The 24,495-nt window shown below is 33.7% G+C and overlaps 2 protein-coding genes across 2 annotated transcripts; one reads left to right on the top strand and one right to left on the bottom strand.

Annotated features, from left to right (window-relative positions):
* Positions 1-9,864: 9,864 nt before the first annotated feature.
* Positions 9,865-20,084, top strand: LOC115700808 (uncharacterized). Its single transcript, XM_030628464.2, has 6 exons — positions 9,865-10,331; positions 10,440-10,547; positions 10,664-10,794; positions 10,956-11,056; positions 18,286-18,345; positions 19,647-20,084. The coding sequence occupies exons 1-6, from the start codon at positions 10,106-10,108 to the stop codon at positions 19,729-19,731; spliced, it is 711 nt and encodes a 236-aa protein (XP_030484324.1). The 5' UTR covers positions 9,865-10,105; the 3' UTR covers positions 19,732-20,084.
* Positions 20,085-20,575: 491 nt separating this feature from the next.
* On the bottom strand, positions 20,576-22,345 carry LOC115700797 (uncharacterized). Its single transcript, XM_030628453.2, has 2 exons — positions 21,688-22,345; positions 20,576-21,558 (listed from the first exon to the last, which is right to left on the bottom strand). The coding sequence occupies exons 1-2, from the start codon at positions 22,067-22,069 to the stop codon at positions 20,903-20,905; spliced, it is 1,038 nt and encodes a 345-aa protein (XP_030484313.1). The 5' UTR covers positions 22,070-22,345; the 3' UTR covers positions 20,576-20,902.
* Between the last annotated feature and the right edge of the window lie 2,150 nt (positions 22,346-24,495).

Raw genomic sequence — 24,495 nt, 5'->3', positions numbered from 1 at the left:
ATCGGCACCGAAAAAGTCGTCGGAGTAGCTGTCGGTGCCAAAAAAGTCGCTGGAGTTGCCACCGGCGCCGAAAAAATCATTAGAATTAGCATTGTCGCCAAAAAAATCATAGAAAAAATCACCAAGAAACTGGTTTCTTGATGAAGCACTTGGCAGAGAGGGTGATTTGTCAATACTTTGATGGCATAGGCTTGAAAGTAGGGTCTGAGCATTTAGGAGGCGACTAGTAAGCAAAAAGTTAGCTTTTCAATCAAGGGATACCTGGATTCAGCACTCAGTAATCTTTTAGTAACGTAGTACACCTGTAGTTAGACCCTTCTTTCTTCTCACACTAAGGCGACACTTCTAGCATGATCAGACATTACGAAATAAAGGTATAAGTCTTCCCCTTCCACTGGCTTTGATGAAATAGGAGTTGTAGTCAAATGCTCTTTTAGTTTCTAGAAAGCTTCTTCACACTCTTCAGTCCATTCAAACTTCTTGTTTCCTCGAAACACGTTAAAGAACAAGATGTACTTGTTTGTAGATGTTGAGACGAACCTATTGAGGTATGCGATCCTTCTAGTAACACTTTACACATCTTTGTGCTTTCGGGGAGATGGCATATCAACGAAGGCTTTGATCATTTTTGGGCTTGCTTCGATTCCTCAGGAGCTGACGATGAAACCTAGAAACTTCCCGAAGGAGACACCGCATGTACATTTCTCAGGATTAAGCTTCATCCTGCTCCTTCGGAGAACCAAGAGCTTTCTTGAGGTCTATACTGTGTTCTCCAGATGTCTTAGATTTCACTAGCATGGTGTCAACATAAACCTCCATATTTCTTCCCAAATGATTTTTGAACATCTTGCTGACCAGTTGTTGATATGTTGCTCCAGAATTCTTCAAACTAAACGATATTACTTTGTAACAATACACACCTTTATCCATTTGGAAGCTGGTATGTTCTTCATTTGCTATGTGCAATTTGATCTGATGATACCCAGAATAAGCATCCATAAAGCTAAGCAACTAGGGGTGAGCAACGGTCAGTTTGGTCGGTTTTTTACAAAAAAAAAATCCAAAATTTAGTTTTTGATTTTTATGGTTCTAATCCGAAAACCGACCGACCATTATAAAAATGTAAAAAAAAACGACCGTTTTAATCCACGGTTTGGTCGGTTTAAACCGACCAAACCGAACTTCATTTTTTTTTTTCAAAAAAAAATAAGTTTTTAAATTTTTTATAATTATTTGAAAACTAAAAAATTAGAGTATTGTATCAAATATCATATAATTTAAAAATAAAACTTTGTTAGTTAAATAAATAATGTAAAATAATTTTTTTAAAATTTGTTCAAATTATTTGTGCTACTAATATGGTAATGAGATATTAAAAAACTCGTATTATTTTATGAATGTGTGTACATATAATACGTAAATACATCAAATTATAATAAAATAAAGTAATGAATAATTGAGACTTTAAATAAAAAGATATAAGTAAAATTAGTTTAATAAAATTGTATATTAAATATGTACAAAAATAATATATATTGTATATAATATATATGTTTGGTCGGTTCTCGATTTAATCGGTCGGTTTGTCATTGACACTAAAACCGACCATGTTAAGGTAGTTTTAACCGAAGGCGATTTTTTCGGTTTTCGATTTTTTCGGTGTCGGTTTTTTCGGTGTTCGAACGGTCGGTGTACTCGGTTTGGTCGGTTTCTCAGATTTTTTGCTCACCCCTATAAGCAACTGGTACCCAGAGGTGGCGTCCACCATCTGATCTATCTGTGGGAGAGAAAAGCATTCTTTAGGGCAAACCTTGTTAAGGTCCGTGAAGTCAATGTACATTCTCCATGTGCCATTCGGCTTCGGGACCAAAACTAGATTAGCCAACCAAACAGGATATACTGCTTCAATTGTGTATGTTGATTACCGTGTATGTTGATTATAATTCTATAATCTAGCATCCTAAATAAAAAATTCATAAAAATGATAATAAATACATTAAGGATTAAAAAATCCTTACAGTGATAGCAGCAAAATAATATGACTCCTTCCATACAGATCTCTAGCCCTTGATTCCTGTCTGTAGCAGAGAATTATCAAGATCTAAACCTATATCTTCTCCTCCTTTAATTGTGTTCATCGTAATTTTTTGTTGGGTTTTATGCCCTAAATAAAACTTCATTTCAATGTAATCTTTATTATTTAAATATCAATAAAGAAACAGAAGTATTTTCATCACTTGCTGTGTCATTTGGTTCATGTTATCATTTATTTATTTATTTGATTTATAAATTCATCCAAATCCTTATCACATTTATATTCTTGTTTATTGTGTCGTCAGCACAGTGGAAAGTAATCAAGATTATGTGATTAAATATATATTCCTAGATTTATCAGTACACATGGTTTAACTGATATGATAATCTACAACATAGTTTACTTGCACCTTAGATAAGTGTTATGTCCTTTCCAAGGCATTGGTTAAAGTAAAACTTGGGTTGAATGGATGGAGTATGCATCGGAAGGGACCGATATTGAACTTTGAATCAGATATGATAAACTTACCGTAATATCTATTCAATTCAATATCACCTAGTTGATCCTAGATCAAATGATCTTAATCCTGACATGGTTAGGTTCGATCTCAAGAGTATTATACATGTTCTTTGATTTGTTAGTTAAGCCTACTTTTTGATCAAGGTGATACGTACATTTTGGGAACATGGTAGTGCAATTGAGTGGGAGCGCTAAACATAGATATGGAATCTATAGCTTCTATCAGGGTATAGAAGTGAAATGATGATTTCCTTCGAGCTTGGTTAAATAGAGATAAATGGTTGAGTACTCATTTCAGAGATTATGTTTAGTTCACTAAAATATCATTTATAGGTGGCTAAGTGTTTTAAGGATAAAATACATTGAAGGGTGTAACGGTAATTTAACCCACCCTTATACAATGTAAATCATCTATAGAGGATCATTGATTATTGAGATTATAACAATGGATAAACGATAGCGTATCTATATCGTGGAACATATAGAGCGTTCTATATAACTGAGAGTGCAATTCCAAGTTATATGGTGGATGCAACAAGGAATTAATAAGTCAGTGAATTTACTTGGTAAATTCTGGGTCTGCTTATTGAAAGCTCAGATATATAGGCCCATGGTCCCCGTACTAGTTGAGACAATACTACTTGTAATACTCAGTTAATTGATTTTGATTAATCAATTATAATTCTAAAATTAGACTATGTCTACTTTATGAATTTTCACTAAGCAAGGGTTTAATTGTGAAGAAAGAGTTTCCAGGGTTAATTTGTTAATTAAGAGACTTTGATAAGTCTAATTAATAAATATATTAAATGACAATATTATTTAATAATTAATTTTAGTTATTAAATAATTAGAATTGACATTTAAGTGGTTAAATTGGAAAATTGGTATTTTTGAGAAAATAAGATGAAAAAAATGAGAAAATGGCAAAATTGCAAAGTGGGGCCCAATATCCATACATGGCCGGCCACTATATAGCATATTTACCATTTATTTTTTCATTATTTTAATGCCAAATAAATCTAACCTAATCCTAGGTGGTTTCCTATAATGAGATAGTGATGGCTTAAGGGAAAAGATGATGCATCTCATTCCTTCAGATAAAATTTGAGCCTCCTTCCTAACCCTAGCCGAAACTATTCTATCTCTCTTCCTCTCTTCTAAACCGAGCCTATAGTGAAAGAGTGAGTGCCCATACACATCAAGTAGTACTCAATCATAGTGTGTACATAAGGTTGTGAAGAATCCAGTTTCAAGAGAAGGAGATTCAGACTCAGATCTTGGTGATACTCTGCTACAGAAAGGATACAAGAGGGTTAGATATCTGAGTGGAAGGAGACATTATATTCCGCTGCAACCAGTACTGTAAGGTTTCTTATACTTTATATGTGTTTATTTCATATCGTTTTAGAAGTTCATATTTAGGATGTTAACAACATACTTGTTAGTAAATCTAAGATTCTGGTAAAATAATTCCAACATTTTCCTCACTATGATGAGTATTGCTTTGATATGTGTAGGCATATTCTCAATACCAAGGAGCACAACATTTTATGAAGAAATCCAAGAGAAAATAGCCTCTGAATTTTCGAAAATAAAATAGAAGAAGAAGTGAGCTTTCTAGAGTTTTCTAGTTTAGAAAAACATCATCAGACAAAACTCTCTTCTCTTTCTTTTAATAGGCTTTACTTTAGGTTAGGTTTAGATGAGATAGACTTAAAATAAAGACTTGGGCTGAATCTTACTCTTAGGACTGAATATACATATGGGCTTTAGAGTTAGATTTTTACCACTTTATTTCAACTAATGAAACAAAAATGTCTTTTCTAATTTTAGTACTTTTATCATCTAATTATTTAAATACCAAATTCATTTTAATAATTATAAATAATTATCAAATAAAATATAATTTAAATATATTTATTAATTAAACCCACAAAGTATACTAATTAACAAGTAAACTCATATTTCTCTTTTTTTGTCAATTATGTAATTCCTTAGTAAAATTCATAAATAAGATATAGTTATTATATAGAATCCCAATTGATTAATTGAGACTACAAAATAATATTATCCCAGTTAGTGCGCGGACCATGAGCCTATGTAACCAAGCTCCTAATAAGTAGATCTAAAATTTACAAAGTAAATTTCTTAGCTTATTAATTCTTCATGACTCTAATATAGATTCAGAATTGCACTCTTGATTACATAGAATGATCTATATACCAAATATAGATACGATATGAATTATCCATTTCTAAAATCTAAACAGTCAATGATCCTCTATAGACAGTTTACATTGAATAGTGACCAATTTACCATTTTACCCTCCAATGTATTTTATCCTTAAAACACTTAGCTACTTGTAAATGATATTTGGAAAACTAATATAATTACTGAAATGAGACCTCAATTTAAATGCGTTTAGCCAAGCTCTAAGGAAACTATCGTTTCACTTTTAATAAAAGTTATAGATTCCATATCTATGATTAATGCTCTCACTCAATTACACTATCAAATTCTCACGATGTAAGTATGGGCTAGTCCTACGGGTAAGCTGGTAACAAACAACTCAAAGAACTCGTATAGTACAGTTAAGCTAGAACTTAACCATCTCAAGATTGAGATCAATTGACTTAAGATCAACTAAATGACATTGACTTTGAAAAGACATAATAGTAAGTTTATGATATCTTTTTCACTATCAATATTAGACTAGTCTAATGTATAGCCAATACATCCGATACTAGTTTACTTTGCTAATGAACTAGAAAGGATATTCCACTTATACAAGTGTTAGTAAACTATATCGTTGATTATCACGTTAGTATAAATCCAGTGCATTGATAAATCGTGAGACTAAATTGTTTGAAGCATACAATCACGATTATTTTTCACTGTGTAGACAACACTATAGTCACGAATAACTATATATTCGGGATTTAATAGAATTTATTTATTAAACATAAAATCATTAAAGTAATCATGTGAACCATGTAACATAAAATAATTTATGATCTTTTATTAATTAGTAAATTTAATTATATTAAAATAGATTTTATTTAGGGCATAAACAGTAATTGTCATTGTCTTCCTCTTCTTCGTTCATCTCAACATATCTGTCATTATCAACGTGGATGAGTTGGTTGTCTGGGTCATCCTCTCGATCGTTCACGTTGGATGTATCTCTGCCTCTCGCGTCGTTCGGCTGGGCATACTCCAGCGATCTATAATCACTATAAAACCGTGTTTGAGCAGCTTAGAGACTTGTTTCAAAAATATAAAACTACCATAAATTTGAAACTCAATAACATTGCAAAATAAAAGACTCATCTATTTTTCTTTCATTCAAAATTTTGTAGTTCATATAGCCCCTTTGGGCAATGTTATAATAATTGAATTTATCAAAAAGAAATTTTGTAGTTCATATAGTTTCTTCCTACAACATCATAAGTTAAATAGCGTATTTGGTAATGAAGAGTAGTATAATAATATGAAAATAAAAGTATCATTAAAGGTTTGCTTCAGAAATAGAAAACTAACACATATTTGAAATTCAACTACAATATAAAATAAAAGACTCAAACATACCTAAAGAAGAAGATCATGCAATGCAACATTCAATTAAATAAAAATCAATTATAGTAAGATAAAGGGCATTGGAAAGTTGAGGTGTCAAATGTTAATTTTCTAATGACTTGTGCTCTTGAATTAGTCTGAAAGCAGTAGGTGATTGGAATAAGCCAAAAAAGGATCCATAACTGCATGCAACAACAAAAACAAACATAACCAAGTCCTCTGCATCTTGGAATTCATGAAATATACCCTTGTCACTAATTCCTAACTTCAAATCTACAATAGTAAATACAAGTTTACTAAAAAAAATACATGAAAAAAAACTTACAAATGCTAAAGGTGACACATTTTAAAATGATCATGATAATCCATTTTATTTTTTCCTTAATCAACATAGCATGAATCCAAGTCTTCTCATACCTGCTCTAATGACTAATTGTAATGTTATATTAAAAATGATAAAAGGGAAAAATCTACACAATTTTTGGAAAGTACAGGTATTATCCACAAACAAAGAGGAATATTTTTTTCTTTCCAAAGCAAAATTAGATCATCATAAACACTCACGAGTACGAACAAGACATGAAGTTCTACCAATATTTTTAGTCTAAAAAATTATTCTTGTATAGAAGTAATGACAATATGATAAAAATATCGATACATAAATGTATATTTGGAAAGAGTGGGGCAAAAAAACTGACTTCAACGATAAAAAGGGAAAAAATTTCAGTATTGGCACAGTCTTTGCGCCAATTGATGAGGCAAAGAGAGTCGATGTGTCGTCAATGAGAGTGAACCACGCACGCGATCCAAATTGGGGAAGCTGAATCATAACGCTGTAATAATCAACACATTTATTACAAAACTTATCAAGGTTGATCAACGTTTGTTAAAATAACGAACACGAATCTACATGAATTCTAAAAGGAAGAGAACAAAAACATTATAAGAAGAAAGAGTTGAAATCGTATTGTTATTGCCAAAGGTATGAGATAATGCAGTTAAGGACTATAGAACAGTAAATATGGAAGTATACCTTTGGAGAATGACAATACTGTCAACCCCTAATGGCAAAAAATTTCATCACTTATTACATATATAAGTTCGTCATGGTAAGTTTGAGAATCGTTGTTCTCGACCAAGGTCTTGTCGCACGATGTAAATGAGTTAGGATTTTGGGGGTCTAGTCTTATTTATATATTTTTGGAAGTTCACGAAAGATTAACTTCTATTAAGTTTAACAAAATAATAAAAAAATTAATCGTTAAATCAAAAAATTATTGTTAAATAATCATTTTTAATATATGGAGATATGTTAACATTTATCAATTTTTTTAAAAAAGGACATGATATATACAAACTTTTTTTTACTTGTATAATATCTCTAATGGTAGCATTCTTTAATAATGTTAAAAAATTTCACATCACTAAAAAAGATATTATTTTATTTTATTTATCTTTTACGTTATTTTTAACATTTTTTTGTTTTAAAATATTTTAATAATTAATATCTCTAAAAATTATTTAAATATATATTAAATCATTAAATTTTTTAATTTATGATAAAATAATAAAAAAGAGAAGATATAAAAAATGTGATGGTATAATATTTTTTTTTATCTATTAAAAATGTGAAAAATATATAGTGTGACCAAACATCATTTACCCTAAAAAAAAGAAGAGGAAATTACACTTAGTATGGGATTTTAAAAGTTCTTATGATAAATATGGCACATTTAAGTTTGGCCAATTTATATGGTATTTTTTTATTTTTAGGTTTTTTTATGGTATTTGATATGCCATATATATGTAATTAGGTTTCTAAATCCCATATTTAATGTTTTTATTTGTTTAGGAATTTTTATTTGTCATTGATGCCGGAAAAGTCACCGGAGTTTGTCATGGTTTTAAAAGTCACCTGAGTAGCGGTTTTCGAAATTCGTCGGAGTTGGCCGGCTACGAAAATTCGTCTGAGTTGGCATTTTTGCGGAAAAATCATCGAAAAATCACCAAGAAACCGGTTTTGAAGTCTAAGAAACCGGTTTCTTGGTGATTTTTCTGGTAACAATGCCAATTCTGACGACTTTTCGACGCTATAGCTACTCCGACGACTTTTCCTACAAAGAAACTTCGTAAAAGTCATCGAATTGGCATAGTCGCCGAAAAATTACCAAGAAATCGGTTTCGGTTTCTTGATGAAGAAACCGCTTTTTGGTAATTTTTCCGTAATTTTTCCGACGACAATGGCAATTATGACGAATTTTCTAAAGATTGGTAAGAACTCGACGACTAATACACCGACATCTACTCTGGTGGCTTTTTCAGTACCGACAGTAAACTCTGAGAAATTCGTCAAAATTGGCATTGTCACCGAAAAAATTATCGACTAATCACCAAGAAACCGGTTTTTTCGGTTTCTTGATGAAGAAACCAGTTTCTTGGGAATTTTTTTTGTATTTTTTTCTCTATTTGGTTGATTGATGAAACTGGTTTCAATTATTTTTAGTGTATATCATTTTTTTTTCATAATCTTTATTATTGTTGTGTAACTAAATTAGATTCTTGATGAAGAAGCCACTTTCTTGGTGAAGAAACCGGTTTCTTGATGAAAAAATCACTTTCTTGGTGATTTTTCTACAGATTTTGCTGGCGACAATGCCAATTCTGAAGACTTTTTTTATGCTGGCAATAACTCGGCGATTTTTCCAACACCAAGAACTACTCCCAAGCAACTTTTTCTAAGACCGACATCAAACTCCAGAATAGTCGTCAGACTTGGCATTGTCACCAGTAAAATTACCGAAAAAATCACCAAGAAACCGGTTTCTAACATCAAGAAACTAGTTTCTTGGTGATTTTTCCAGCGACAATGCTAATTCTGATGACTTTTTCTACGGCAAAGAACTTCCGTGAATTTTCCAAGACCGACGGCTACTCGCGACTTTCCGTGTCGCAGAAACTCCGATGACTTTTCCAGCACAAGTGACAACTTCGGCAATCACTATAGTATTATTTGTTTTATTTTTTTTAAAAAATAAATATGAAGAGAATTTTAATATTTTTTATGGTAATTTAATTAAGTTTTTATTTTTTATGAATTTTAAATTCAGATTTCTTCTTAATGTCTTATATGGTTTTTTTTAGAAAAAAACCCATATTTTTAGTTTGATTGGTTAGATAATGCCATATTTAGTGGCATTTACTTTTTATGCCATATTTATCATAACCTTAATAATTTTTCCCATATTTTTGAAAATAGCCCAAAAAAGAAGGACCAAACATCATTTAAAATGGGAAACTTACAAAAATACTGGAATTTTGGTTAACTTTTACAAAAATACTATCACACGGAAATTTTTTCAAAAATACTGTGTTTTTATAAAACACCAGTAAAACACAAAGCAGTATAACTCAAAACAACAGTAGAACACTAGTAAAACACTAGTAGAACACCAGTGAAACTTAACACAGTATACTGCAGTATAAAACTTATAAAAAAATACAGTAAAAAAGTAAAAAATACCGCCTGGCTGTATTTTTATAAAAAAATAACAAAAGTTAGTATACCATGTAAATTTCCCTTTAAAATTGGAGATGCTGTGGCTGCCGTTTCAGTCCACATGTGATCTTTGTCTATTTCGAGTTTAGGTTGACTGCGTATTCGGTTGTGGTAGACATCTTATCGTTACCCGCTTACTCCATAAATGGATAAACAACACAAATTTCATCATCAAATCAAATCCACTGTGTCCTTAAGATTCCATTGGACTCTCCCCCACACTCTCATAAGTCATAACGTCACGTGACCTGCACGTGATTAGTTCCGTAAACCAAAACACCTCTATTCTGAGCAACACTGCGGCAGTTAGCGGGGGCAGTAGGCAAAATATATTTTATTATTATATTAAAAGAGAAAGAAAAAGAAAATACAAAAGAAAAAAAAGCTTCACTGGATTAAAAAAAGAAAAATCATCAATGACGAATATGGTAGTACAAGTACAACAGTGGAGACCCGCCTTATCAACTTTCCCTCCAAATTCAAAATCAACTTTACTCTTCTTCTCTCCCAAACTCCAACACCATCATCATCTTCAACCTCTCCCCAAATTTTCTCGCAGAGACCTAGCTTCCCTCTCATTTCTGGCTCTTCTTCCTTCTCTCAGTACACCCGCACCTGCCACCGCTTTCTCAATCGGCATTTGTTAGTTTTTTTTTTCTTTTTAAATTCCTCAATTTTCTGTTTTCTTTCTGATTTTCTCGCATTGTTTAAGCTAAATCCCTAATTTCATGATGATTGATCCATACGCAGCAGGACCAAAGGATTGGTTGAAGGATCAAAAGAAGAAGTCCTCTAAGTTTCTATTAGCTCCAATCGATGCCTCGCGAGAGAGTCTTCGTTCCGCTTATCTCTTACTCAGTACCTCTCTCTACTCATATATGGAATACACTGGATATATGTATTTGTTTCTGTAACTTTCTTATAATGTAACATGTATGTGTCTTACCAGAGTTAATTTGTTTTGTTTCCGACAGATGCTAAGGATTCGGATTATTCAGAAAAGGACATGGAGGAAATCCAGAGTCTGTTGAGATCTGCTGCGAGAGATTGCGTTATAGAAGAGAGGAATTCGTTTGTTGCGTTTCAAGCCAATACAGGAGTCGAGGTTATTCCTTACTGTCATCTTCATATCGTTTTATAATGCTTTTTTTTTTCCTCTCAAAATTAAAGTGTATCAATAGAATAAGTATGCAGTTATACTCAGTTTACGCCTTTCAATTTTTTTTGAAGAATTATTGAAAAGTTCAATTTTATATGGATGCACAGGTTTGCACATTTCGTTTGATAGTGAAAAATGCAGCCTCGTTGTTAGGCGATAAGGATCCTCTTAAGCTAGAGGCCGAGGCTATATTGGCGGACCTTATAAGGTAATGACTGTTAATATATGCCATACTACTGAATATATGCTATATATGACTGTTAATATACGCTTTATTGACCTCATTGTTACTAACTACTGAGCCTTTCACTGCCTTATATATTATGATATGAATATGATTACTTAGACATTCCATCTTGACTGCGATTGTTCATCAGCAATTTAGACAATTACTCTGTGTGGGTAGGATGTTGGTGTGGAGTTTCAAACAACACAATATCGTGTTATCACAACAACAAATAATAAAGTAAAAGTATAGTCCTAGAGAGAAACTCAAATAATAAAAAATCTGCCATCTTTCTCACTAGTTACTTGTTTCTAAGGGGGCGTCAGTGACACTTAACAATTTCAGTCACTAGTTTCTTGTAACGTTAGACTTTGGGTCTACTCTTGGATTATGAAATAAAGGATGAGACATAACAAAGAAAGAAAGTTAACACTTTTTTTTATTTGACAAAAAAGAAAGTTAACATTTATGTAAACACATAATCAATACATTCAAGGGAAACCATTATTTTCTTCTTTCTTTTGATTTCACACTTTGATTGCATCCTCTTGAACCTTTTATGTTGACTTTTTTCTTTAATACAATATTTCTCTTTTGTCACCTCCAAACTTGATTTTGTTTAACTCCAATCTCGCTCTTTGAATTGTAACCCTCCCTCGCTTTCCCTTAAACTTGTTTCTTGAAATTCTTCCCCTCTTTACTTTTCTTTCTTTCCTATAAATATATATATATATTATATAAAAAAATTATTGGGTAATCACTATGTTTATATACTTTTAGTATTTTCACTACATAGAAAAATGTAATTCTATTTTTTTTTTACATAAACAGTGTATAATTCTAACAAATTTTCAAAAAATTTCGTATAATTGAAGATGTCAGAATTAGGATTCAAACATCTAATTGCACACGTGCTTGTTTTGATATTTATAAGTGTGTGCAAGAAGTTGTTTGAATCATTCTTGAATTCTCTTTTAAAGGGAGGGATTAGTGTTTAAGGCTCACATGGGTAAGGATAATGTGATTATGTTGAAATAAAAAATCTGGCATCTCATGGGATTAGTGTTTTATGACGTTTTGGAGTGATTTTATTTTAAATATTTTCGCACTTGTAACTATGGTATTCCTCCGCCACAAGTGAGGTTATCTATGTATACGGGAGAGGGGTCAGTCTTAGATAAAGGCCTCTTCTCTTTTTCAAAAAAAAAAAGGTCAACTAGGGATAGTTCATCAATGGTAGGCTAGAAAGGCACAAATAATTTATAAAACATGACTAAATGATCTCTTTAGTATCACCTCACCTAGGACTTTGGTTCGAGAATCATTCAAGCAAGTTCTAGAGTTCATTGAGATCAAACAACACTAAATTCACGAAAACTTTCTTTGACCAACAACTTAGAACAAAACTATTGAGGCCAAGTGCAAAAATGCTTTTGGAAACCATAAGATAGAAAAGTAAAGCATAATAACACTTTCAACACCCAACTATCATCTTCTCAAGCACCATATTCATTTTCCACTAAAGTTTTATCATGGGCGTCTGTTAAGCATGTTACCTTAATGACTACTATTGGAGATATACCAAGGACTCTACAAAAGTAGACACATACATCTATGAAACTACTCAAAAATAAAAAAGATAAACAAAACGACACACACAACCCCCAAACTTAAGCAATGCATTGCCATTCATATACAAAATGATTAATAAGAGAAATATAAACTAATGAGGATAAATACTGCCCTATATGCGAGTGATCACTCATCATCATCACCTTCTTTGCTTGTGTAAGGTACGCCTGGATCCAGAAATGGTGGGTGAACCGCAAAGGAAAGAAGTAGGATAATCTCTTTTAAGTTTTGATAGCCATTGGCTCAAGTTGCGATTTCCCAAGAGTAATCTCCCTTCACAACAAAGCATAAAAAACTTTAGCCATCAACAACCCAGGAAGCTTCATTATACTCTATACCCACACAGTCATTCATCATAGTTTAAGCCACAAAAGTGCTCAAATCAATATTAGATATATCCATAACCATTTTCAAGGTCACCCAATGATCACTTTCAAGCTCGCCCAATGATCACTTTCAAGCTCACCAAATGATCATCGATTAATAAGAAAGAATAGGAAAAGAGCATTCAGCCTTTGACATGCCTCTTCCAGCGTCCAAAATCTTAATAAAAGAACAAGCCTTAGGTCAACCTTCATCACAACGCAGTTCTAAAATGCCACTTATGGTACCATGCTGTACTAAAACATATTCAAGCTTACTCAAAAAGCATCGTTTTAGTCACCAATCTTCAAGTTTGCAGTCAAAATTGCACACATCAAACCAAATTCACATGTTTATCATCTAACAATAAAGATGCTGAGCAAAAATTTGACCTTGGAATGCACAATATCATATACAAAACCAAGTATACTCATTTCAACTCACACATTTTTAATAACAAATAGCATAAAGCTTCAAGAGTAAATCAACAAGAACGTCACTCCACTTCTCCAATTGGTAACTTAGATTTAGCAAGGAAAATCAAAAGTTGATTGGGTGCATATGTAGAATCAAACTATGTAGGACAACAATATTGGCCATTTTGTGGGAAGTATGGATTGAAAGAAATAACAGAGTATTTGAATGAATCGAAAGCTCAACAGAGGATTTATGGGAGAAAATCAAATTTTGGATAGCTACACGGTCTATAAGACTAAACACTTTGAGGATTTATCCTTCTTAGACTTATGTAGAGAGTAGAAAACTTTAATGTAGTATGTATTGAGTTGTTTGTTTGATTGTTGTTATTATTTATGTTTGTGCGCTACTTTTCCTTGTTACCAAGGTTTTCCTTCGTTACAAGTGAGACTTTTCAATAAATTAGAGTGGGGGTCAGTCTAAGACAAGTGCCCCCTTTCTTTTTTTTCAAAAAATAATTGTTGCTCAAGTTGAAGTTGCTCAAATGGTTGGTGGGTTATCTTGCTGTCAAACGACGTCATAGTACAGTGTGGTGGTGGGTGCTTGTGGTTGGAGTAGAAATAAATACTTTTTTGAATATACAAGTGGTAGACAGAGGTTGCGGTTTTTGGAGAAATGCATAAAGGCATGTAACCGAAGATAAGAGTCAAGGGTCCAGGAAAATGGTGGGGTGATTATTGGTAGTGCTCAAACGGAAGAGGTGTTGGGCAAAGATGTTTATGGTGGTTGGGGGTTAAGGAAGTGAATTCTTAAACCCAATTCATTCTTTATTCCTTTTTTTTTCTTCTTTATAGAAGTAAGACAACATTGTGACATAAGGTCATGACACTTAGCCCATAACTTGGAAAACTAGGAATTTTACAACGTGTCGCACTATTGCGACACATTAGAAGCTATTGCGATACGTAAGAATACGACATGTTTTGGTGTCGCGATGCTTAAGTGAAGGTGTTGGTGTCGTGGTAGCTAAATAGACTTGCTTCTTTTATCAAAACATAAAACAATGAAAACAAAGAAACTAAAGAAAAGACCTTGGCTTGCCTCCTAAGAAGCACCTTATTTAGCGTCGTTGGCTTGACGTACTATTGAGAATGTCTAGGTTCTTCCTTTGATATCATCAATCACCAATTAGTTGGACTCTTGCATTCTTCAAATTCTTGATGCTTGTCATTGAAGTTCTCTCTGACAATCATATATGTATGGTGTAATTAGGCCATGTTTGTCCTCCCCATATGCTTTACACGATATCCTATCACTTTTTCTTTGGTAACTGTGGGTGTCTAGGCCAACTTCGCACACCTTGACTTATCCCATGGGCCTTGATGCATCGAGTGGGAGTCTGCCACAATGGCCTCAAATATTGACGCCTAATAACTTATCCCAGGTAAGACCCTTTACCACTAGGCCAACCCTTTGAGGTTTAGGGGAATAGACATTACACTCAATGGTATCAAGTGAGTGCTCAAGACTTCTTTTATCCTCCACCATATCTACTTACATACAAGTATTAAGTTTGGGCTTTGATGAAAAACGTGAAATTTTTCATTCTCACATGTCACTTCCATTTTTGAGTTGCCACTACTGGTTGGGTGCAAGAATTGCTACATTCTGAGTTGCTAAGAATGATTGACCCAAAATTATTAGCATATTTGATTATTCTCCATATCTTTTTTTTTTGAACAAAGGGAAGATTTTATTCAAAAACAGAACAAAACAAAACAAGCTGGACAAAACCAGCAGCACAAGATTATTCTCCATATCTAGCACAATAAAGTTTGTTTGCAATATTAACCCAACCAACCTTTAGAAGCAACTCCTCAAGAACACCCCTTGGATAAAGCAGATTGATCTGCCAATTAAAGTGTGATAGAAATTGGTTGTATTTCCCCAAACCCTAGCTTCTCATATATCGAATAAGGTGTCAAATTTATATTCCTCCATAGTTACATAAAGCTCTATCAAAAGATTGATTTTTTTATTGTGCCAGGAATGACAAGTTCTTGGATATTTAAGCTCTAGAGGAAGCTTCTATGTAGAATTGCGTCGTATGGCTCATTCTATATCATCATTTCATTCTCCGCCCACTTATTTTTTTTTGCTTAAATGATCTTCATGAACTATATACATAGCTTGGCATTTGAGCTAAAGCATTGATAAACGGGAAGTTGATATGTGGCTTCTTAAACACTTCCAAGATGTTGGAGTATTGTTGCCACGATTTCTTCTTTTGTAAGCCATGAGGAAAGGTGGTGGTGGGTTATTAGGGCTCGTAGGCTTGGGTGTCATATTCCTCACTTGGTCTTTCTTCATTTTTCCTCTTGTTCACGTTCAATATTCTTTTTCTACCTTGTTGCAATTATTGCCCACTACTCCTTGAGATTGCATTACATTTCTTTGTTCCAATAGTCTTTTAATTAGCCTCAGTGTTACTTGGCAAATAATTTTGAGCCCTTGTATTCAACAAACTATATCAATTTGGCCAACTTGATTCTTTAATGTTCTCAAGGATGCAGCTTGACTTTGAAAAATTGTGGCTTTGATCTGCATATGGGCATCTGTTTTCATGTGTTGCATGACATTAAAAGTTATCTTTCACGTTGAGGAGGGGGGAATCTAGGTGGTTTTTGTGGTCTTAAAGACTAGCCAAGGTTGTTTTCCCATGAGAGATTTCAATTATTCCCAAATCTGGTTAGGTGGGTCAACCCAAAAGTGATTCGTTTATTAAAAGAGTGAGGCATTTCAATGACCCAAATTCAAACTAGTTTATTTTGTGTGAGTTTTGAGTTGTGCTATTGTGTTTAATCCATTTTTTGTCTTAAGGGCACAGCATACTCTCTTAGTTATATTGTATTCTCCACTTGATGGTGTTCAACCATTTTGTTGTAGTTGATTTCTTTCTTGCCAAAATCCTCGATTTGGTGGAGCCACTGAAAAGAAGAAATGATAATTCTTTTTTTCAAGTTATATTTGGATTAGCATTATAATCCAAGTTCTTTTGAGATTTGGATCCGAGACAGACTTCATTTTAAATATTTGTTTGTTAAAGCAACATTAACTTTGGAAATTATGAAATGTGGCCTTTATTTTGGCTTTTTTTTAAAAAAAAAATCCTCACAACGTTTGTTCAATTTTCGAATCAAAAGGAACCGATTCAACATTCTAATTCGCATAAATGTCTCACAAAAATACCCAAGTGCACGCTTATTGTAAAAAGTAATAAAGTGAAAGTAGAGTATTGTCCCATAGATAAATTATCACTTAAATTTGTCATGTACTAAAAATTATGTTTTCTCATTCTTATCCCAATAGTTGAAACAATATAAGTGAATTAAAAATAAAAGCGAGCATAAACAAATAATTCTTAAACCTTTCACGATGGTTTTTTATTTTTTTTCACGATGGTTATGCAAAAGTATTTTGCTCAATCAACTATATATGCTCTTATCAAGATCATGCTAAAGTAAAACTCAATAAGCATGGGTTCTTACAAAGGTTATGCATGCCATACAATTATATTCTTATACTACGTAAAACTCCAAGATTGTTTAGTGATCATACATCATTGTATTCAAGGCCAACAGAAAATTCCTTTTCTCATGTTCATTCAGGTTTCCTAATCAATCTAATTAGTGATCAGGTTATTAGATACTAGTAGCATAGAATATAACGAACAATTTAATATTTGATTCTAGGATACTGGTTTAAACATCATCATTATATAGTTTACAAGGGAAAACAAAAGATTTAGAATTTAGAAGATGAAAACTCTTGGTAAAAATTCCTCCAATCGTTAAGGTTTTGATTCTCTAATTTGTTATTCGCACTCCAGGTTTCGTGAAGTAGTTTCTCTCTCTAAAATGTGCAAAAGTCGGCCACCCTTTTCTTTTTTATAGGCTTGGTCAAAAATTGGTAATTTTTTCACACTAAATCAATGTTTAGAAATGTGTTTTTAAGCGTCAAGGTGATTTGTCTTTGTGAGGCAAGGAGTAAGCCTCATGGTGTAATGAGGTTTAAGCCTCAAAAAGCCTTAAATATTTAATTTAAAAATATTTATGAGATACCTAAATTTATCAAGAATGAATGATTAAATATAATAAAGCATAACATAAAAGTAAATGTTTGAATTAAAATGAAATGTCAGTGCCGTACCTTAGGTTTTCCATCACTCAAATTGAGGTGCGCCTCAAAATTGCCTTCTCAAACAAAACACAAAACTAGTTACCTTTCTCTAACATCACGTATGTTGTGACGCTTAAGAGGTGTATGAGGCTTAAGCCAAACATGCTTAAAGTAGCCTTTTCTTTCAGTGTTGCAACACTGAAGGGTACGCCCTGCTACTCTAATGCCCAAGTATTTTCAGCCCCTAAAATGTTTGCAACTTTTCCCAAAAAAAGGAGAAAAAAGAAAAAGGCATATTATTTTTCTTTGTATACCCTCATAATTTTTCAAGCTACAAAATAAATATTAAGCAAGAAATGTCTAAATTTTTTCCATCAGACACTAAGCTTCAAGGTGCCAAAATTATGCGTGATAACACACTATTAGACGTTGCAGTTGCAATCATGTAATACACTAAATTGAACCTCAGACCATAGTTTTTTTTGTTAGAGAAACCTTTTTTTTTAATTCGTGTATAATATTTTAGAATTAAAGGACAAACAAGTTTTTCTTGGATACAAGTTGTGTATAATTGCATGTTATTACCTTTTTAATTTTTTTTTTTGCTTTCAATGTTGCAGATCTTTCAGTTCTCTACAAACTGTGGCAAATGAAGCAGATATACAACTTCCATCTGAAAGGTAAATTTCTCAAGAAGATTACAAGAAACCTTTGACACAAATTTTAACAAGCATAATAATCTTGTTAAAAGTGTTGTTTTGGACCTTTCTTATTGTGTGTTTATGTTAGATTCACACACTCTAGGCGACCTAGGACATAGAGTTGGGCTTAGTTAGGTGCTGGGGTGTTTGAGAAGTCTGTCCTGATGTGTGCTGTTTTATTAAATACATTGACCAAGCTATTCTATTTTAAATGTGTTGTACAGTTTGCTTCCTTGTATCCTATTGGTGGGCTAGTTAGTTGTATTGTTAGCCATGGCCTATAAATAGTTAGTCTTTGCATTTAGAAGAGATTATGCAGATTGAACTTTTTAGAGAAAAGATTTCTCTGTGGAGTTTCCAAGCTTTCTCGATAAACTTCAATGAATCATACCTCAAGGGATTTTATACAACTGAGCAGTAGGAAATAGTTACAACAGAAAGTGGTTTATGACATAGCTGTCATAACCAACTAACAGCTAGCCTAACCAACTAACAACAACCTAAAAGAATGTAACTAACTTCTACACAGTCGCAACATACTTTGTTCTATTTTCCTTCTGATCAATGAAGTTCTCTATTCATCTTCTTCCTATTTTTCTGAGCCGAGTATGAGTGTCTACCAGTTTTTCTATGTATGTGTGGGAGAATATATAAAATTAAACTCATTAAAATCCAGCTTCTTAATGGTTTTAACTTTTTGTTGTGTTACCCAAATTGTTGAAGAACTATAATTAAGAATTCAACATAGAAATTTTCTTCTCCGTGTTAAATTTTCTTAGGATTTAAAGTTTTGCTATTTGGAATAGTGCTGAAGCATTATTAGTTATTACTGCTGTCACTTATGAACAGTCAACATATATCGAGATTCTTTCTTATTTATAATGTATGCTGAGAGTGTATTTCTTGCTTTCAATCATGTTTATAAAGTTTTAAGTTGGACCAAGTGAGTGAATCTGTTTCATCAATGAGTCTTGATAAATTTGTCTAGAACAATTTATTGAGTGCATACTGCACACAGTTGAACAGTTTTGAGTCTTTTGATAGTGATATTTCTCATGTAGAATAAGATTGCCGTCAAATTTATTTATTCAGTCTGTTTGAGTAGTGTTTATATGGGTTTCCCCCATAACAATCTATTTGACTGGTAAGCATTTGTTATATTCCCTCCATATTTGATTAGATTTATATTGTAGGTGTGCAACATTGTTCCCTGTAAACTAATTTTGAAATGTAAGAATAGGCTCCTTCAATATTGACTCTGTTGTAATATTTTACTGCAGACAGAGGATAGCAGATTCACTTACAAATGCTATCTCGTTCCTTGACAAATTTGAACAAGGAGTTAAAGACTGCCTCGAAATTTGACACAAGTTGTTGTGGATATCATGCTTGAAATTCAGATGATGTGCTGTTTTCTTTGATGCAATTGGTTTTTTTCCAACTCTCGTTTGTGTTATTTACCTTGAATTACCTTATTTTTCACCATTTCTTGACAATGGCTGAACTTCTTAATTTGGTACTGTTATTGTGAAGAGCTGAAGGAAGTGGTGGAGGTTTCATTGCTTGGTATCTCCCTGTTACTCATTGAACTCGAAAATGTACCTTGTATCATTCAATGTCGGACAGGAAACATTAAGTTAGAAACACAGCTAAACTTTCAAATTTCACTGTATAATGTTCGTGTATGGGATGAAATGAAGGCAAGTTTTAGTCGTACCAATTTCAGAGTGATGTTTTTCTAATTATGTTCGTCAACCAGTTAAAACCTGCACTTGGGCGTTGTTAACTTTCTAGGACCCAGGGGTGTGGCTCTAGCTGACCACTGACTGGATTTCATGGACTGTTTTAAGGAAAAGCAAAACTAATTTTTTGTTTAGTTATTTACTTTTTTGAGTGGTCAGTTTTGAGGTTAAGTCGTTGTAAAAATTCCGTTTACTAGGTTTTATTCAATTAGAATTGCATCCTTTCTTGCCTGAGGGCTTATGGCTTTCGTTCGAAGAAGACGTATAATCTTGTATGCAATGCTGCTTCACGTTGTGCTTATTATATTTTATTTTATAAGATCACCATAGCTAGCTCGTAAGTAAGTGGTTCAGAGCTTCTGAATCTGATAAGCGTGACTTCCCACATTAACCTTCATGGAACTATTTCTATGCATTGAGATTAATTGACTGCTTATTTCTGCCTGTTATATTATCTAGTGCGGACAGGTAATAAAAAAAAATGTTTATAAAATGAGCGTTATTTACACTTGAATTTCTGAGGAAAACATTGCACATTTGCTTCCCGGTCTTTCAAATGGGAATAGTAATTCCTTACACAAGACTACGAAAGATTATATATGCCCATTATGCCCTACGCCTTAATCGGGAGATTACACATATGGTACTATGATCTAGCACATCTATAATATAACAGTTATTGACCCGTACCATATGGGACTCTGAACTGGGCGATCAAAGCATCCTCCTGATTCAAGTGATAGCAAGGTATCCCTTTGCATGTATATTTGTACTGACTATAGCAGGATGTGGAGCTATGTAGAGATATTTAACCTTAACTCTGCTGGCTCTAGGGTTTGATTTGGGGAACCAGAAGCTTGCACTAAATACAAGCGACAACAAGGTGTTCCATCTGGATTGGTGTGTATGGACCGAGGCAAGCTGCGGAGCTTGTTGAACAAATTTGAAGGGTTATGAAGGAGTCCAAAATGAGCATCTGGGTCACCAATTTGTGAAAGATTAACACGAGAAAAGCCAAGTGATGGCAGGAGATTATCAGGCCAGTCACTATAGAAATAGAAGATGGAATTGGAAAGTGTAGTTGAGGGTTTGTTCATAAAATCTGCTAAAAGGAATGTGTTGGTCATTGTGCACTTATCAGCAATTATCCTCAGTACCTGCATTGCCTGTGAGTGAGTAAGGTAGTAAAGGAGACCCTCTAATATCCACACCGTGTTCTTCTCAGGCACATACCCTGATGTTTCAAGTTTTTCCAACCAATCGTTACCTTTGATATCGGCTGACACTCTGGTTAAGGATTTAGCCATTATTTTCAGATGTTGGTGTTCATTTGGGGATTCCATTGCTGCTTGCAAAAGAGTGGTTTTCATTTGAACTACTTCAGGTAAATCAACTTCATACACATCACTTTCCTTCAAGCAATCTAACCTGTATGCTCTTGCGTCCATTCCTATACATTTAGAAGAAAAACAAGATTGACAAATTAAGTAAACATTGTCGATGTACTACTAATTAAGATATGTAAAAGTACAATTATGCTATCTGTTAATATATGTAAAATTTGGTGTTTATCATTTACCTGCACCAAGGAGAACAACTTGTGTTTCTGTGCCATGTAAGGAATGAAGGGCTGCTTCAAGTTTTGAATCGAACCAGAGAGTTCTAACTGCAAGAATAACTCCAGAGATTTCACTTGCATTGTTTGCACAGTCTTTCTTTATCTTCTCATGAAGGCTTCTTAGGTAAGTCTCTCCAGCAAGTAAGGCTGCCAAAGGGTCATGAGTGACATGTTTCCACAGTGCTCGTCCAGCAGCCGTTTGACATGCTGACCTTCGAAGGGCATCCCATTCTTTTTCGATGGTAGCATGCAGTTGTCGGACGGTTTCAGTGGACAACAATTCAGGAATTTTAAACTCAGGCCATTCTGGGACTTCAGGCAAGTTTCTTTCCTCACTCGACATTCTTGTTAAAGATAATGCAAATATTGCAGGGTGTAGATATTAGATGATAGGTTTTAAGAAAAAGTCACAAGTTGTGGGTTGTTTTATATTTGGGATAAGAAAACAGAGCCACACACAAAACCAGCGCTCATAAATAAAAGCTCTACCGTATCCAGCTTCTTAGACTTATGAAAAGGAAGGTACCAATGTAGTCCACGACTACCGCAATCCATATGCCCAATTCTGTCGCCCTCTCACTGCTTTTTTGTTTTAGATATAAAGTGACTAGAAGATGTGGCTAATGGCTACAGTAGGGAAAAATATGTACTATATATGATGAGTGGCTCAAGGTAAACAACTGTTTTTTATTTTATTTTGGCTTCTCGCTGCCGACTTGGCTACCACCATAAATAATATTTACACATTTATTGGATACCCCCCTTTCCCCAAGTTGGCTTCTTCTACTGTGTCCTACTAGTCATCAATTTGACAAGACACTTGTACTTGTATTATTTGCTTGCATATGTCGTACAAGTCTTGGAGATGAGTAGTTTTGGTAATTGATGGTCTTAACTCGTTTAAGCCCTTTTTTGTGTTTGCTAGGGATGTATGAGGTGGAAAAGGGTTTTTCATTTACAACCATTATCTACATAACTATTTCTTGTACCATTCTTGTGTATTTATTTATTTATTCCAAATATTCTTGTATTTATTTTAAAAAATTTCTTGTATTTTTTTTTTATATGTTGTTCGAGTTTTCCTTTAGTCATGACACGTGGATCTCCGTCAAGAGGAAGCCCTGTAAGAAGGGTAGACACATCACTGAAAACAATGCCACGCGAACAGCACTCCCAGGAAGAAGGATCCGGGATCGAAATGCCTAATTGAGTCTAGGAAGGTCATCCAATTGGTCTAAGTCAGCTTCAACCAAGTTATAGTCGGTAAAAGTCAACCATTTAAGGAAGCATCAATAGGCCGAGAACGTCAGTGCAGACCACTTCTCACCATGGTCTCGGGCTCAGGCCCAAGAGTCATGACATTAAGCTACATACAATTAAGGCAAGCTCTTATTGGTATTGCCTAGGGACAGAACTTCTCGGGTCCACAAGTTTTCTGGGCGAGTTTCTGACGTGGCACTGTTCTGACATTATCCTACCAAATCTACAGAATGTCTCCTTTGTCTTTTCTTAGAGAAGAGTTTGGCAAAGAAGTGTGATCAGTATAGGGATTATTGCGATCACTACGACATAAAACATTCCTCATACATCATTTGGTGGCTCAAGTGTGGCAAGTCACTAGGGTACAGTAGGCCTTACTTACTGATTTGGCCTTTGGGCCTTAGGCTTTGTGCCCAAACCAATTCAATAAGCTACAATGTAATCACTCCATTAGTGGGTTGAACACTATGTAAACATTTAATGGGTCCATGTCAGCCTAACCTGTATTGCATAATGTCCTACAAATAGGACTTCATCACCTCCATGTAGGAGGTTTACGAACCAAAAGTTTATTTGCCTCTACCATTCTATGAGTCTCTTCCTTTTTGCATATGGCATCGCCACTCCCTTTGGCAGCATCCATCCATATAATATATAAAAAGAAACTCCAAATATTTGATATCTTTCTCTTTGAATGAGATCTCAATTCCAGTGACGGTTTTATTAGATATCTTACAACTAGAATCTCTCTTTTTTCTAAGCTAGTTCCTCCACCGTCGCGAGCCTCAGTTAGATTCAGGCATGATACACTTTTTAGTTATTAGGAGAACCCAAGTACTCTTTTTTAGATCTAAGAAACAACTCTCAGAGATTTTTTTTCCTTTTGGAAGATACAGGAGCGAAACAATCAACCTATTGATATTGGAAGACCAAAAAGATTCTTCCAATGTATCATTTATGGGTCCATTGTAATTCATAGGTATAGAAAGAAGCCTTGTCAAATAGAGATTTTTTCTTTTGATCATCTTTCGATTGTTAATACGATATATAAGGACCGCTACTACAAATAGTACTACACCCTTGATCGTGAAATATCAATTGCTCGTTGAACCTTGTAAATGTGAATTGCGTGAAAGTAGGATACTCCAAATTTGGGAGTCCAAGAATTTTATAAAAACATTCTTGATGGAAAAAGATGTGAATGAAAGATATCACTGAATTCAATTGGGTCCATGAATCTAAGAAATAGTGAGAATTCTTGATCTCTCTCGATTTGAAAATTCAGGATTTGAATTGATGTCCTTTCATTAAGATTAAGTCCTCTTAAATTGCATTGATTTACCCTAAAGATTTTACTTCAATTGAAATTTGGTTATTCACCATGTGCGAGGATCCCCGCTAAGCATCCATGGCTGAATGGTTAAAGCACCCAACTCATAATTGGCAAATTTCGATCTATACTGACACCATAATATCATATTGGGGAGGAAGGTTAGAATTAGAGATTGA

The sequence above is a fragment of the Cannabis sativa genome, chromosome X, assembly GCF_029168945.1.
Source record: "Cannabis sativa cultivar Pink pepper isolate KNU-18-1 chromosome X, ASM2916894v1, whole genome shotgun sequence".
Taxonomy (NCBI): domain Eukaryota; kingdom Viridiplantae; phylum Streptophyta; class Magnoliopsida; order Rosales; family Cannabaceae; genus Cannabis; species Cannabis sativa.
Note: the sequence above shows the minus strand (reverse complement) of the source record. Positions and strands in the feature narration are given on the sequence as shown.

Excerpts from the sequence above, each read along its gene's own strand:
- LOC115700808 (XM_030628464.2), top strand. The coding sequence starts at position 10,106 with ATGACGAATATGGTAGTACAAGTACAACAGTGGAGACCCGCCTTATCA. Across the intron at positions 10,332-10,439 it reads CGCTTTCTCAATCGGCATTT|CAGGACCAAAGGATTGGTTG; the intron begins GTTAGTTTTTTT and ends ATCCATACGCAG. Across the intron at positions 11,057-18,285 it reads ATATTGGCGGACCTTATAAG|ATCTTTCAGTTCTCTACAAA; the intron begins GTAATGACTGTT and ends TCAATGTTGCAG.
- LOC115700797 (XM_030628453.2), bottom strand. The coding sequence starts at position 22,069 with ATGTCGAGTGAGGAAAGAAACTTGCCTGAAGTCCCAGAATGGCCTGAG. Across the intron at positions 21,559-21,687 it reads AGTTGTTCTCCTTGGTGCAG|GAATGGACGCAAGAGCATAC; the intron begins GTAAATGATAAA and ends CTAAATGTATAG.